This window comes from Patagioenas fasciata, chromosome Z (genome assembly GCF_037038585.1).
Source record: "Patagioenas fasciata isolate bPatFas1 chromosome Z, bPatFas1.hap1, whole genome shotgun sequence".
Lineage (NCBI taxonomy): Eukaryota > Metazoa > Chordata > Aves > Columbiformes > Columbidae > Patagioenas > Patagioenas fasciata.
Window position 1 is genome coordinate 31,749,399 of NC_092560.1, and position 13,794 is coordinate 31,763,192.

The window sequence follows — 13,794 nt, forward strand, 5'->3', positions numbered from 1 at the left end:
AACCAGACAGGTGGACAACCCATGTAGCTCCCAAGCATTAATGTCTTGTTCCCAGCAGCATGTTCTGAATCATCACATTAAATGGCAGTATGCTTTGTGGTGATCTTTGCAAGTTACTTCTGCTTATGCAGCAGAACCCTTTTCCATAGTAATGCACACTCCCAAAATAACACAAAAAACACCTGGTGGTGTTTGCTAGCAAAACACAGGTTCATTTTTTCATCAAGCAAGCAGGCTAATTTCTGGCAAATATAGCCAGTTCATTGCAGCAGAATGGTACCAGACTGTCTATACATGTTCCTTATCCAATTTTTCCATCCTTGTGTAACTGCACTGTACACTCATGTACATGTTTGACAAATGCTAATTCTTGGTCAGAATAAGCCCAGACTGAAGTACAGCAAGTGACATCTGGTGCCTAGAAACAATGTGTGAAGGTGTCCACACTAGCATTTATATTTATTGCTGAAGAACTAGAGACTGGTCTAGGAAAGGTCACTCACTGTAAGAGGCTCCCGAGTCTTCCCCCCAAGATTTTTAGCAGAGGACAGAGTCAGATATTCTCTTGATAGTCTGTAGTTTGTCTGAGAAAGATGAGTCTCCTGCTAGTTATTGAATACAACACAGTATTTCATTGTAGCACACTGGCTTTCGTGTATCACAAATGATAAATGAAAAAGCAAACCTTTTTCCTTGCTTTTACTTTTAATGCTTCCTTTAATACAATCTTTTAATGCCTTTCATTGCACAACGCAATTGCACAAGATCTCACTTTAAAAAAATTCTTATGAAAATATGGCTCATTTACTCTCTTGCTACAGAGGTCAGTTCAGTCTTGCAGTACTGTTCTTTGGTTCAGCTGTAAGGCAATCCTTCCCATCTGCACAGTGATCCCAGCAAGCTTGCCTTACTTAGTTGAGTGCTTCTTGACTATTTCAAGGTACTCCTTCACATCATCAGGAGATCCCAAGACAACAGGCACTCTTTGGTGGATATCCTCAGGCACTATATCCAGTATTGCTTGATGCCCAGTTGTTGCTATTCCCCCAGCCTTCTCAATGACAAAAGCCATAGGATTGCATTCGTAAAGCAGTCTCAGCTAGAAGACAAAGATCAGAATGGCAATGGTCAGCCCAGGCAATGCTGAGAATTCTGAAATGTAAATATAATTGGTGTTCGATTTAAAACCAAACAACACCCCAAGCACTATGTATTTCAGATAAACTTTGACTCAATAACAAAATTGTGTGGATTTTTCTTTAAAAAAAACCCACCACAGTGAAGACTGGATCTGTCCAATTTGAGTGTTCTCCATAGCTCATGTTTGCCTTGTGCTCTTTACACAGAGATAAGGCTCATATTTAAAACACAACCTTTAACAAGGCAGCAGACCACGTAGGCCTGTGTGAAAAGAAAAATAAAGAAAACCCAGTGCACTGGGCCTGACTGTGCCATTAGGTTTCTCTAATGAATAACTGCATCTTATCTGCAACCTGAAGCAATAATTTACAGACAGTTACTAAACAGATGAAAGGTCTTTGCTGAATAAGCAGTCCCCTTGTCAGCCTGCACGCCTGTGATCTTCCCTTACTGACCATCGTCCTGGCAGGGGCAGCCATAGATCCTCCAGACAAGGCAGTGTTACCAAATACAAGATGCAGATGGTTTCCTCTTTGGCAGAGTTTCTCGTAAGAGATGTGCCACATTTAGGCTTCTTGCATACTAGCTTGTAAAAGGAATCTCAGGGTAATGTGGGCTGTTTACTTTGTTTTGTGGTGTTTTGCATGTTTGGGGCCCGCACGGTTTGGGCCGAGATGATACAGAGAAGCCTATTTGAACAGCACATCTCCTGCTATGTTACATAATCTGAATATGCTTGGGGATAAAGAGAAGTCAGTGCAGTTGAAACATGTCAGCAGCAGCACTAAAACAGGTGTCTGACAACAGGTTGCTGTCACTCATGACAGTGTGCAAGGGGTGACTGCACCCACACACCAGAGGTGCAAGCAACAAGTTATAAAACACATGTTCCACAATCAAAATACTGATCTGTGACAGTGAATATCTAGATAACGCAACATTTTCTGTAACTGGGCTTGTTCATGTTTACCTTCCCTTTGGGACTTTTGGAGTTAGCAGGATACAGAAAGATTCCTCCATACACCAGTGTGCGATGCACGTCAGCCACCATAGATCCTATGTACCTCCCACCATATGGTGAACTGCCATCCTGCAGAAAGACATTTAAATGAATGTACCTTCCAAGCACATCAGGCTAATCCTTGTTTGGTTTTGTTTTGGTCTGGTTTTTTCCCCCTAGTAGTGATCCTAACATCTACTTCCTCCATATTGTGATTCATTGATAATATCCAAAGTAGTGTGGGAGAAAATACCTTTTTCTTCCTAATTTTCTAATTCAGAAAATCCAAGGAAAAGGATTGACAGATTTCAGGAGAGATGAGGGGTAGTGTCAACAACAGAAAACGCATACCAGCTCTCCATCAGTGAACTAACCCTTGGAAATTACTGCACTTCTAGTAGCAAAAAAGATCAAGTGCTAGGAATTGATGCTGAGGGGGTTTTTTTTGTAGCAGAAAAAAAAAAATCAAGGAGCAAAAGGAGTGATCTTTCATACTTCTTCTACCAATTTTTGCCAGCTTCTGCAAATTTTTTTTTGTAAGAAAAAGTGAACAGTTGACTACTGATATTATTTCCTTATTATACTCCAGAGTATAATACTCCATTTTAGTATCTAAACAACACCTTAAGCCTAGCAAGATGCTAGATAAAAACACCAGTCTTTGTTCAAAGCAAGATCAGGAAGTCCAGAAGGGTCACAAACACTTAACAGCAGTAAACATTTAGACCTCATTGTCGAGGCAATAACTCCAGCAATGACAGGCATAAGGCATGAAAACAGACATGATTTTTACAGGCATTCCTCAGAGCTTCAGACCTCCTGACACCAGGAAGCTGCACAACCACAAAGCAGAGCCTGAAACTACACTGGTTTTCCAAGTGTAGTGGAAAACCAGTGGACATGACTTGTGTTACCACCAAGCAGTGACCCAACACTGTCCCCACGCATCTCACTCACCGCTCGGCCACTGCAGTGGGGAAGCAGAAATCTAATGCACATGTTGGCCAAATTTCTTCATCATCTGATGTGACTTCCTGTCTACTTGAATACAAAATGCCCAGTTTTGCCTCCAGCACTGTTATTCAAGCCCCTGGTACTGAGGGACTGTGAAATATCTAGTCACATCAACTGCTGATCTTATGATCAGTCCTACAAGAAGATTCCTTTTAAATAGGAAGGGAAGACAAGCTCTGAGCAGTGCATGAGACTGTGACCATTCATAAAGTTCAAAATGATGAGTGTTGCTCATCATCAGAATTTTTTTTTAAACAGGACCTTTTACCTCAGGGAATTTCTTCTTTTTGAGATACTCTGTGACTGCAGGATCAAAGTATTTAGCATAGCCTTCATTGAGACTGTAGATATTTCCCTTCTTCTTGATTTTCACATCCCTATCCACCAAAATGAATTCTCCAATTGCCTAACAATAAGAAAGAAAAACAATTGGTTAACGTTAATTCCTCATTTATTTACAAACAAAGGCAAAAATCAATTTTTTAAAAAAATTACTGCTGCTGCCACTTTCTTTAATAATTCAGTACCTAGGAAAAATGTGGTATTTGCAGTCCAGATGTGAAGTGTTTTGTTCATCCATAAAACACAGACAGACCACCAGTTCTGGAATCACCCAAGCTTCTTCATACTAACATTCCCAGCAATCTGTCACTTCTCTATGCCAAAAAATGCTGTTGCCTGTGAAGTTATTTAGCTTTCCACTCTTTTGCAAGACTTACAATAAAAGCACATCTCTGAGGAGTTTGGAAGCTGAGAATGGTGGCTGCAGCAGTGCATAAACATCTTCAAACAGCTGTAGATATTAAAAAATTCCAGTTTGTCATAGCTTGGGTTAAATGGAAGCTTGGAGTCAAGACAGCCACTCTCTGTAAACAAGAGCTAGTCTGTTTAGTTTTCACTGAAGTCTATTTCCAAGTTAGTGCTAAAAGTAAACAAAATAACATGCACACATGCTCAGTCTGCTGTCTGAACACAGACAAAAACACATGCAGCTACTTAAGCTGTTATCTAACAGTGAGAATCAAGTCTTACTTCCTACTGTTTGACCACTGCAGATTCTAAAACTTTAATACTGGCAGGTGGCACAGCCCAACTAACTGATTACAAACAAACCGCTCACTAAAGCAAACTACTTTCTGCTATGATCAATATGACTTCTATTTTAAAAGTCATACAGTGAACACAAGCTAGAACATCAAATGCACCCACACACATCACTTACTCTTTTATACATCATGGTCGGATCTGAAAACACAGAAGAAGGTTAAATATTTTTGCTTCTCTGGTTTACTAAGGCCTTAGCACTAAGGAAAAGATAAACAAGTCATTAAGGGGGCTCTGCATTGCAGAAAACAGCTAATTTTAAATATCACATGATTTGGCACATGCTCTGTATTTGTTGCACTGACTAAGCTGTCTTCCCATTGTTGGATCATGCAGAGCACCGTTGCAGCAGGTGGGCAGAATGCAAAAATCTCTAGACATTATTGCTGATGGGTTATTAAGTGTACTTCAGTTCTCATTGTTAGCTTGAAAATTGGTCCTTTGTTTTATTTGGTCGGTGGATAAAGAGTTCTTCCAAATAGTACCTTGTTATCCCCCAAAAGAAACTAAGAACCAGAAGACATTCTCACCGGATCCAGCATGAAACAGTTGACGCCTCCAGCAGAAGTGGCCAGTACCAGCATTGTGGCACTGCCATAAAGGGCATAACCAGCTGCCACAAGATTACGCCCAGGCTGTAAAGCATCTTTCCCAGAAGGTTCATCAGGGGACACCTGGAATGTAAAGGAGCATAGTAAGATTTCTTCATTTCTATAGTTATGACACAACTGGGGTCTCTGGGATAGGGATGGTCTTCTACTCCATATCCATGCATGAGGTGGCACAAATGCGTCCATGATGCACAAGTGAGATTCCTACTGTATGCACTAACACAAATTATGTGGAGGAGTCACACACGTTGATCTAGAAAAACTCTTGTATAAGCCTACTTGGAATGCAGGAAGCAGGAAAGGATTGAGGAGATAATATAGAGCTGTGCACCTCCTTGTAAGTGATGATGAACACAGCTCGGAGGAAAACTCCAAGGCACAGTTGAAAAGCAAGCAAGGGAACGTGACTCATGGAGTTCATAGCTGATCAAAAGTACTTGGGATTTTTCTGTTTTCTTTTGTTTCACACAAAAATGAAGTTGAAAATAGTTATTTTGGGATGTATGACAACATAAGATGATTAAAATGGACAGTCAGGTGTGTTTTATCTGACTTACTTTTTCCCCCATCCTGTGACATGTAAATCCAGTATTTCAAGCTCCTTCAGACAACATTTCTGCCTTTCAAAGTGAATTAGACACTTCAAATGCACATGCTATGTTTCAGCTCTGGTTTGTGTTTGAAGCCTGCCTTCAGGCTAACCGGAGTATTAGTACAGAGAACAAGAAAATCTGAAAGCACATTCCGCAAGTACATGACAATTGCATGGTATTTTGTCTCAACACAAATGCTCATGAAATCTAAGACCTGATTTGTTCATAAGGGGTAACTCCTTTAACTGGCTAATTAAATATCAGCCAGGCTTCCATGTGCATACAGGTGCCTCGTCTCCTAAGAGACTGATCCAAATACCTCACAAATGTTTTATGTCCCTCCCAAATGTTTTATAGAATTATCTGTGAAATAGCAGATTTAACTTAAAGCTGGTCCTGAAAGCCTCTTTCACAAACAAGTTCAGTTAGATTTTATAAAGTCTTCACATGCATCTATATTTCAACGAAAGGTGCACAATAGTTGTTCCTATCCTACACGAAAGCATTTTACCTTTCTATAGATGGCAAAGATGGTCCCAATGGAAACAAGACAGTCAATGTTCGATGAGCCATCTAAGGGGTCTATGCAGACTATATATTTACCCTAGAAAATATAAAAGAGGGAGCAACTAGGTAAGTGAAATTATTTACCCACCTTCCCCAAATAAAAATACTTCAGTAGGTAAATTTCCTCAGAGACTTCCAAAGCAATATAAACAAAAAGTCTTTTATAGATTATGAAGGAACTGCATTCAAATATTAGAAATTCTTTGGCCCAAATTTTATTCTTGATTACAACTGTGTGATTTGTGCCACAGAAGAAGCTGGGAAATCTTTAAAGTAAGTAACTAATGATGACACCAGAAACATGTTTTCCTACAGAATTGTATTTTATATATATGCATATACATGTAAAGGAGAAGACTTTTTAATGTATAGTTTAGCTTCATTTATTTAATTAATGCCAATTCATTTTGATAGATGTTCTGTAATAACTACTTAGGCTATACTTTCTATCCACAACAAAATGGCTTTCTGATTTATAAGGAAAAACATAAATGAAAAAGATCAGCCTTTTCCATGTAGATCTAAAATTAGAGATATTAAAAAGGCTTTTAACACCTGACATTCATAAACTATGCATTTCACCTTATCTGTGCTCTGAATGGACAGGTGGTCAGAAATTATCTTAGCCAGCCTGTGGTCTTATCCTGTTTTTTTGTGACGTTTCCCTCCAAAGAAAAGAATGGTCCTTGCCTATTGCTGTTTTAAGGATTCCTGTAGGTACAGAAAATTTCCAGTACAGGGAAAACAGCTGAATTAACTGTCTCTTTTAAACAGCTTGTTTTCCCCTTATTTTATCCACAGTAATTTTAAAAATCATGTGTAACAACACTAAGTGTTCATTTGCTTTTTATTTGATTTCATCCTGCTTGCCAGAAACTCTGCAGGTAGGAATTCTGGGTAAAAACACTATATTAGCTCACATTTAGTTTTAAAAAGCATTAACACTAAGCCTGCCTCAGTGATCTTTGTGGATCTAAAATCATATTTGTTCAGATCTACAGTAGTCTTTGTTCATACAATGCCAACAAAATAAATTTTGAAGACTTCTCAACAGAAATAGAAAGAGATAACTGCTTTAACAAAACAAACACTATTATACTTTCTAAATTACATTTTAGTTGTATGTTTTTGCTAAATTTTTACTCAGATTTTACATAATGACACCAAAATATTAACTATGAAAAAGGAACAAATGCATGCAAAGTTGTGACTGTAAATAATTATAAATAAGTAAATATCATTTTTGTTTCATTGTTGCTAAGCCCTTCATGGGATTCAAGGAGAATTTTTACAAATTAAAGTATTCAATATTTGACCTGCACTGAACAGCTTCTCAGTGTCCTACTGACAAAGCTACTTAACAAAAGGGCTTGACTGACTGAGAGCATAGTTCCAGAGATCAGATAGGATAAACAAGAAATCAGTTTCCTCCACAATTAGGAAAAGGCTAGAAAATAGGAAGGTGGGGAGGAACAACAGGGAAAAAATATTACAAAACCAACAAACATTAGTCAAGAGAGCAGAAATTACAGAAAGGACAAATATTGACTGACTTTGTCCAGCTCAGTTTCAGTTTCTCATATCTGAAGCAGTACATCCACAAAAGCTAATTTGAAATCAAGCAGGGAGAGGCTTTAAAGCTACTGACCTGTTTTTCACTTTCCACTATCACAGCGTCTTTGTTTTCTTCCGACACGATAACACATGTACTGAAGGATGACTTGAGCATGTTGATCACCAGGTCGTTGGAAAGGATGTCCAGCTTCTTTACCTGATCTCCCGTCACATTGGTAGACCCAGCAATGCCATAGCTGGAGCAATGGCAAGAGGGAGCATTTTGTGAGAATGAGGCACTGCATCTTTCAATGCACCCTGTTCCTGGCAACTTTATGCTTCTAAAACAAACAGCACTTTTGGATGATATCTCAGTTCTCTAAGCATGTTTTTTATTTGCAATGGATTCTTGCTGATACCTGCTAACATTAGCCATGATAGCAAACCTACAAGACACTGAACGTAAGGAACATAAGACAAGGAATCAACTTTCAATGGCCAGGAAGCTATAGGCAAACATAGCCAGAGCAGCCTGTGAAGGCTGAGTTACAATAATTGTGTTATTTAAGGAGCTCCAAACTTTAAGACCTAAATACTGGCACTGGATGCTAGGTTCTGATATAACTGCACACCCTAGAAGCTAAGGCATTAGAAAATCTGTACTTAAACAGTAACAATGAATCCCTCGACACTAGTTATGCTCTAACTTCTGTGTGTAATTTCCTCCTGGTTAGCAATTTGATGTGTGAATTCCAATAGAAACACTTTGCTCACAGATAAATCAACATTTTTTTGTGGATCAATGTTTAATTTTGATTTAAGTAGTAAACATTTCCTTGGGATTAAAACTGGGAAGTATAAATATGAAACACAAATAGAACCCTGTGAGCTAATCAGAATCAAGCCATCTGGCATCAGGAAGTAGCAGGAGATCTTGTGGCAGGTGATTTTGAAAGCACGCAAAACAGAAAGAGGGGAAGTTCAGCACTAAGAACAGAAAAACAACAGCCAGCTCTGCACACATTCAGATGACTCTTACATACTTCAGCTACAATTCATTGATTGGGTTGAACACTGGTATTTTAGGGTTTTTGTAATAACACTGAACACACTACTTTAGGAATGTATTACATTTCTTCAGTTTAATATATGAGACAAAGAAAAAGAGCTGGCATGATTCTTTCTCTCCCTCTGCAACAATGGCTTGAACATTTTTCCTCAAGTGTAAAAGTCCTTTTAGAAAACAACATATTTTGAACAGCATGCTTGTGAGTGGAGCACAAGTCCTCATCCTCAGAGCAAAATCTTCGTACAGGCAGCAGCCACAGCTCTCACACCTCGTGTGCTGGGGACTCCTGGCAGGGGATCACAGGGTACCCTGTGCAGAGCCTGCAGCTGGGAAGAGACTGTGGCTTCCCTGTCTGTCCTGCACATCTGCTGCTAGGCAATCCTGAGCAGACAGCGGAGCCTGAGGGTGATCCAAAAAACGGCCCCCAGTCATCCCTATTTCTTCACATTCCCTGACAGCCAAGCAAAATCCCACCACCAGTTAGAAAAAGCAGTTCCACAGTGGGAGATGTGCTGCTCAAGGAGGCTCACAAGTCCAAATGTGGATACTTCAGCACTAGTGGAGAGTCAAATTCACTCTAGGGAATCATAAGGCAAGGCTAGCAGCACAGGTATCAAACCTGTGAGCAGCTGCCAACAGATGTACATGCAGGACACATAAGGAACGGGACCTTAGGTTAGTACACCTGGTGTTTACTGATAGACATAGAAGGCACATGAAAGGGCTAGCACATAGTAACAAAAAACTATCGCAGTTACATAAAGTCTGAACTCGGAACACAGAAAAATTGTTCAAATGTACATGAAGTGAAGGATTTTTATTCTCTTTTGCAGTTCCTTCTATTTTATTAACTTCAGTCACCAAAGTTTTCAGCTCTCTGATACATTTTGTAATAAGTGTTACTCTGTATTGCCAGAGGCCTTTTGCTTATTACATTTTCCACTACACGGTGTGTAGAGGCAAATTCATTTCCTCTCTGCTACAACTTCAATTAGGTAATGAAGCAGCCCATGCCTGAAGCCCTGATCAGTATACAATTTTTCTCATCAACAATAGGTAAAAAACTTAGGGGGATTAGTTATCCACAGCCAATTTGAGTTATTTAAAATTTGAAGAGCTCTGATTTCCTTTTGATGCATCTCCAGAGTTACTCTCCTCCGTCACAGCTGTTCCTAACCAGTGCTCTTTCTAAAAAGCCTTATACGTCCGAATGTTCATAGAGAAACCGAAGTTGTTATGATGCAATATGAAAAAACTCCACTGAATTTGGTTAAATGCCTCATAGCATAAAATAGTGCTTTGGCATTAAGCTGCTGACTACAATGAGCTATAATTCAGCCATATTTTGACAGGCTTTGTCCTTCAGTCTGTTTGTTTGTTCATCTGGTTCAAAGCACCCTTCAGAAGTTTTGCATGAAGGTCTCTCAGTAGCAGACATCTGTCAAGGACTGCACCCCTTACACTGTTAGAAAGTCAGAAGGTGCATTTCACTCGAGAAAACCAAGAGTCAAAGATGCTAATGGAGTTACTGACAGCTCTGTGCAACGGGATGGGTGGGGTGCAACCCCACTAGCACAGCTTTCAGGTGACACCCCCATCGCCACCACCCCGGGGGCGGCAGGACCCTTGGGCCCGCAGGGATGCGGGGAGGTGCGGGATGCTCCCGGCGCTTCCTCGCCCACCCTCCTCCCAGCATCCCGGGACTTACAGGTTGGCGATGCCCGCCTTCCGGACGGCGGAGGAGATGGCTTTGATGGCCGTGCAGAGGGAGTTGAGGAGCTGAGTGAACTCCCCGGTGCCTTTCGCCCGCCTGCCTTCCTCCATCACGAAGCGGGTCATGGTGATGACATTGGTGTCGAAGGCGGAACGGTCCGTCATGGTGGCGGCGACGGGAGAATGCAGCTCCAGCTGTCGCCGCCGCCACTAGCCCCCGGGGGGCGTGGCCGCAGGAGTGGCCGGGGGTGTGGCGGGGGTGTGGCGGGGGAGGTGGCGAGAGCCCCGGGCGGTCCGCCCGGGGCTCTCGCCACCTCCCCCGCCACCCCCGCATCCCTCCTAGCTAGAGGAAGGCGGGTATGGAGATGAGGAGACGACCCGCACCCCACCTTCCTCCCCGCCTCTCCCTAAATTAACCGCAGCGGGGAAGCCACGAAAGCACTCTTGCTTGTTTGTTTTGTGGGGGGAATGAATGCTTGAGGCATCCGGTATGTAAATGGGTACAGGAAGTGAATCGAGACAGTAACGTAATAATAATAATAATAATAAATAATAATAATAATAATAATAATCCCTTATGAGGAAAGGCTGAGGGAGCTGGGTCTCTTTAGCTCACTAGAAGAGGAGACTGAGCGGTGACCTCATTAATGTTTATGAATATGTAGATGGTGAGCGTCACAAGGATGGAGCCAGGCTCTTCTCAGTGACAACCAATGGCAGGACAAGGGGCAATGGGTACAAACTGGAACACAAGAGGTTTCACTTAAATATCAGAAGAACCTTCTTCTCAGTGAGGGTGACAGAGCACTGGAACAGGCTGCCCAGGGAGGTTGTGGAGTCTCCTACTCTGAAGATATTCAAAACCCACCTGGACACATTCCTGTGTAAACTCATCTAAGTGTTCCTGCTCCGGCAGGGGGATTAGACTAGATGATCTTTTGAGGTCTCTTCCAATCCCTAACATTCTGCAATTCTGTGAGACATGGGTCCTGGTAGTTCTTGGTGTTTGCCACGCTCACACTGTGATGCTCGTGCTCCTGAAAGAGCACCCCAAAATTCAGAAGTCTACTTCATTTCACAACTTGATTGCAAAACTGAGTTTGGCATGTGGGTTACGGTGAACTGTACACAACCTACGGAGCAAAGTTAATTATCACCTGCCTCACAGGAATACTTCTATCCTGACCCAGCAGTACGGGAGAAATACACATTCAGTAACTGATTCCATCAAGCATTAACTTATTCTATTTAAAGAGCTTGTGCTGTGCCCACATGCAACAACATATCTAACACCATAGAAAAGTTGCGAGGAAGCAGCAACTGACAAGTGGACCCAACAAGATTTTTATAACAAACTTTCCAAACCTGTTCAACAAAAAGATGTTGCTCAAGTCCCACTCCAAAAGCTAGAAATTATCGCATCTCATACAAGTACTGCTGCAAAATATACCTAAGAATGTAGACCCTCCTGAATCTGACCGCTTTTGACTCCAGCCTTCCCAACTGGGCAACAAAATCAAGCAACATGTTTTGTTCCTAATGTGTGACCAGAAAAATCCAGGCACTAGTAAGTGAAACCAAGTTCACCCAACACCTGACCCTAAATAAGCCATTGCACACAATAATGTGTCAAATACAGATCTGATATCAATGTTCTGCTCTATACAGTGTAGATTTGTTGTACTACCCACCATTTCATGTTTGCTTTATCTAAGGAGACAAATCCAAGAAATTTTGATTACTTTTCAGTAGAATACATCCATGAGTTGGAGAAGCACAGTCTCAAATCCTGAAAAATAATACTGCAGACTGAAATAATTCCAGGTGGTGTCAAATGCTGGGCAAAAATATTTTGAAATGTCCACCCTTTTGCATATCTATTTTTTTTCTTCATGCAAATCGCATTGCATATTTATACATTACATACTTCGAAGGTATGCATAAATGTAGTGTCCTGCAAGTGCACACAACTTTGGCCTAATTTAGCACTGCCTGGAATTACAGATAGTCATGAAGATATTAGAAATAAGAGGTGAAACGCTCTTCCAAATGGGATATTTCAGTCTTTGGCAAGTGGTTACCAGCCCAGTATCATAAAAATATTATCGGAATGGTAGGTCAATTCTGTAAAATCTACAAAACATTTAAATTATTCCTCTCTTTAAGGGTAAACAATGCTTTACAACCACTTATTGCAGCTAGAGCAGTCTGAATAGTTGCTAACAATTAATAGCAGAGATCCTATAAAATTTTGCATGACTGCACTTGAACTGGGTAGAAATAAGCAGTCTAGAACAGTCTGGGAAAATATGAGTTATGGTAACAAACCCCAGAGTTGCTAGCTTAGGACAATTTACCTAAATTGTGAAGAACCTAACAAATACCTCTGTAACCTAAAGGAAAAACAGTACTTTGCTGTAAAATAGCCAAGATCAGCTCAAAATGGTTACAACCTAAAGTTTTGGTATCCATATCTGGGGATAACTAACTTCCTTCACCTTACGCACAGGCCTATGCATACTTTACTTAAGCTCTAAGCTGAAACCTGTGCTGGTATTACACCATCCAAATGTGTATTTTCCACTGTAGGAAAGTAACGTAATTATTTTTAGCAGATATAGCATGTTAATAATTTCCTGCAGTCAAGGCATCTCAATATACTACATATTAACTCATTTCCACAGTTCTGTCATTAGAATATGTGCATACATTGGTTGTTTCTGGGTTTTCACTATAGTGTAGAAAGTTGACTTGGCATTAAGTAATTAAGATCTAATGGTCAAGGGCAGACAAGTTGTAAGAACATAAAGCTTAGTGCCATAAATTGCCAGCTTTTGGGCATAATCTGCAGCCCACAGTGAGTTCCCCGCTGTGAAAACTGGCCAATTAGCCAAGGTATCCAGCTAAGTTTGGCTATACGAGCCAGAGACTGCAGTATAGGTATATCCTGAGATTATTCTGACCAATTCTTAAATACGCATTTGTTAAGAAAAAAGGTCTCCAGCTTAGCCAGTGTTATACTATGGGCTTATTTTTCTTCCGCTGTCAGTATTTGCACATATCTTAGGACAATACAGAAATATGTCAGAAGCAAAATGAAAAATTAGATAACACAAGTGTCAAAAGGTGTTTGAAATACAGATGAAAAATTTTAACTCCTAAAACATGTTTTCAGCCATACAGCACGCTGCTGTGTGGCAACTATAAAATCAGTGTAAGATTAAAAGTATGTTCTACATATTGTGAACCTTTCCCTTTGGAAATCAGTAGTTAAACATTTATTGAAAATAGATTTGTGGCATTTGAGAAGAAAGGTCAGTGCTGGTTGATTAAACATTGCTGAAATAGCACTTCTATATAGAAGAAAACAGTCTTGTTTGCGAACAGGTGACGTTCAACTAGACATGGCTCACAGCTGGTTTAGAACCA

General features: G+C 40.5%; 1 protein-coding gene across 1 annotated transcript; it reads right to left on the bottom strand.

Annotated features, from left to right (window-relative positions):
- Positions 1-686: 686 nt before the first annotated feature.
- On the bottom strand, positions 687-10,561 carry LOC136115364 (fructose-1,6-bisphosphatase 1). Its single transcript, XM_065861432.2, has 7 exons — positions 10,361-10,561; positions 7,678-7,840; positions 5,974-6,066; positions 4,789-4,932; positions 3,423-3,560; positions 2,111-2,230; positions 687-1,099 (listed from the first exon to the last, which is right to left on the bottom strand). Exons 1-7 carry the CDS (start codon positions 10,528-10,530, stop codon positions 908-910), a joined length of 1,020 nt encoding a protein of 339 aa, XP_065717504.1. The 5' UTR covers positions 10,531-10,561; the 3' UTR covers positions 687-907.
- Positions 10,562-13,794: the final 3,233 nt, after the last annotated feature.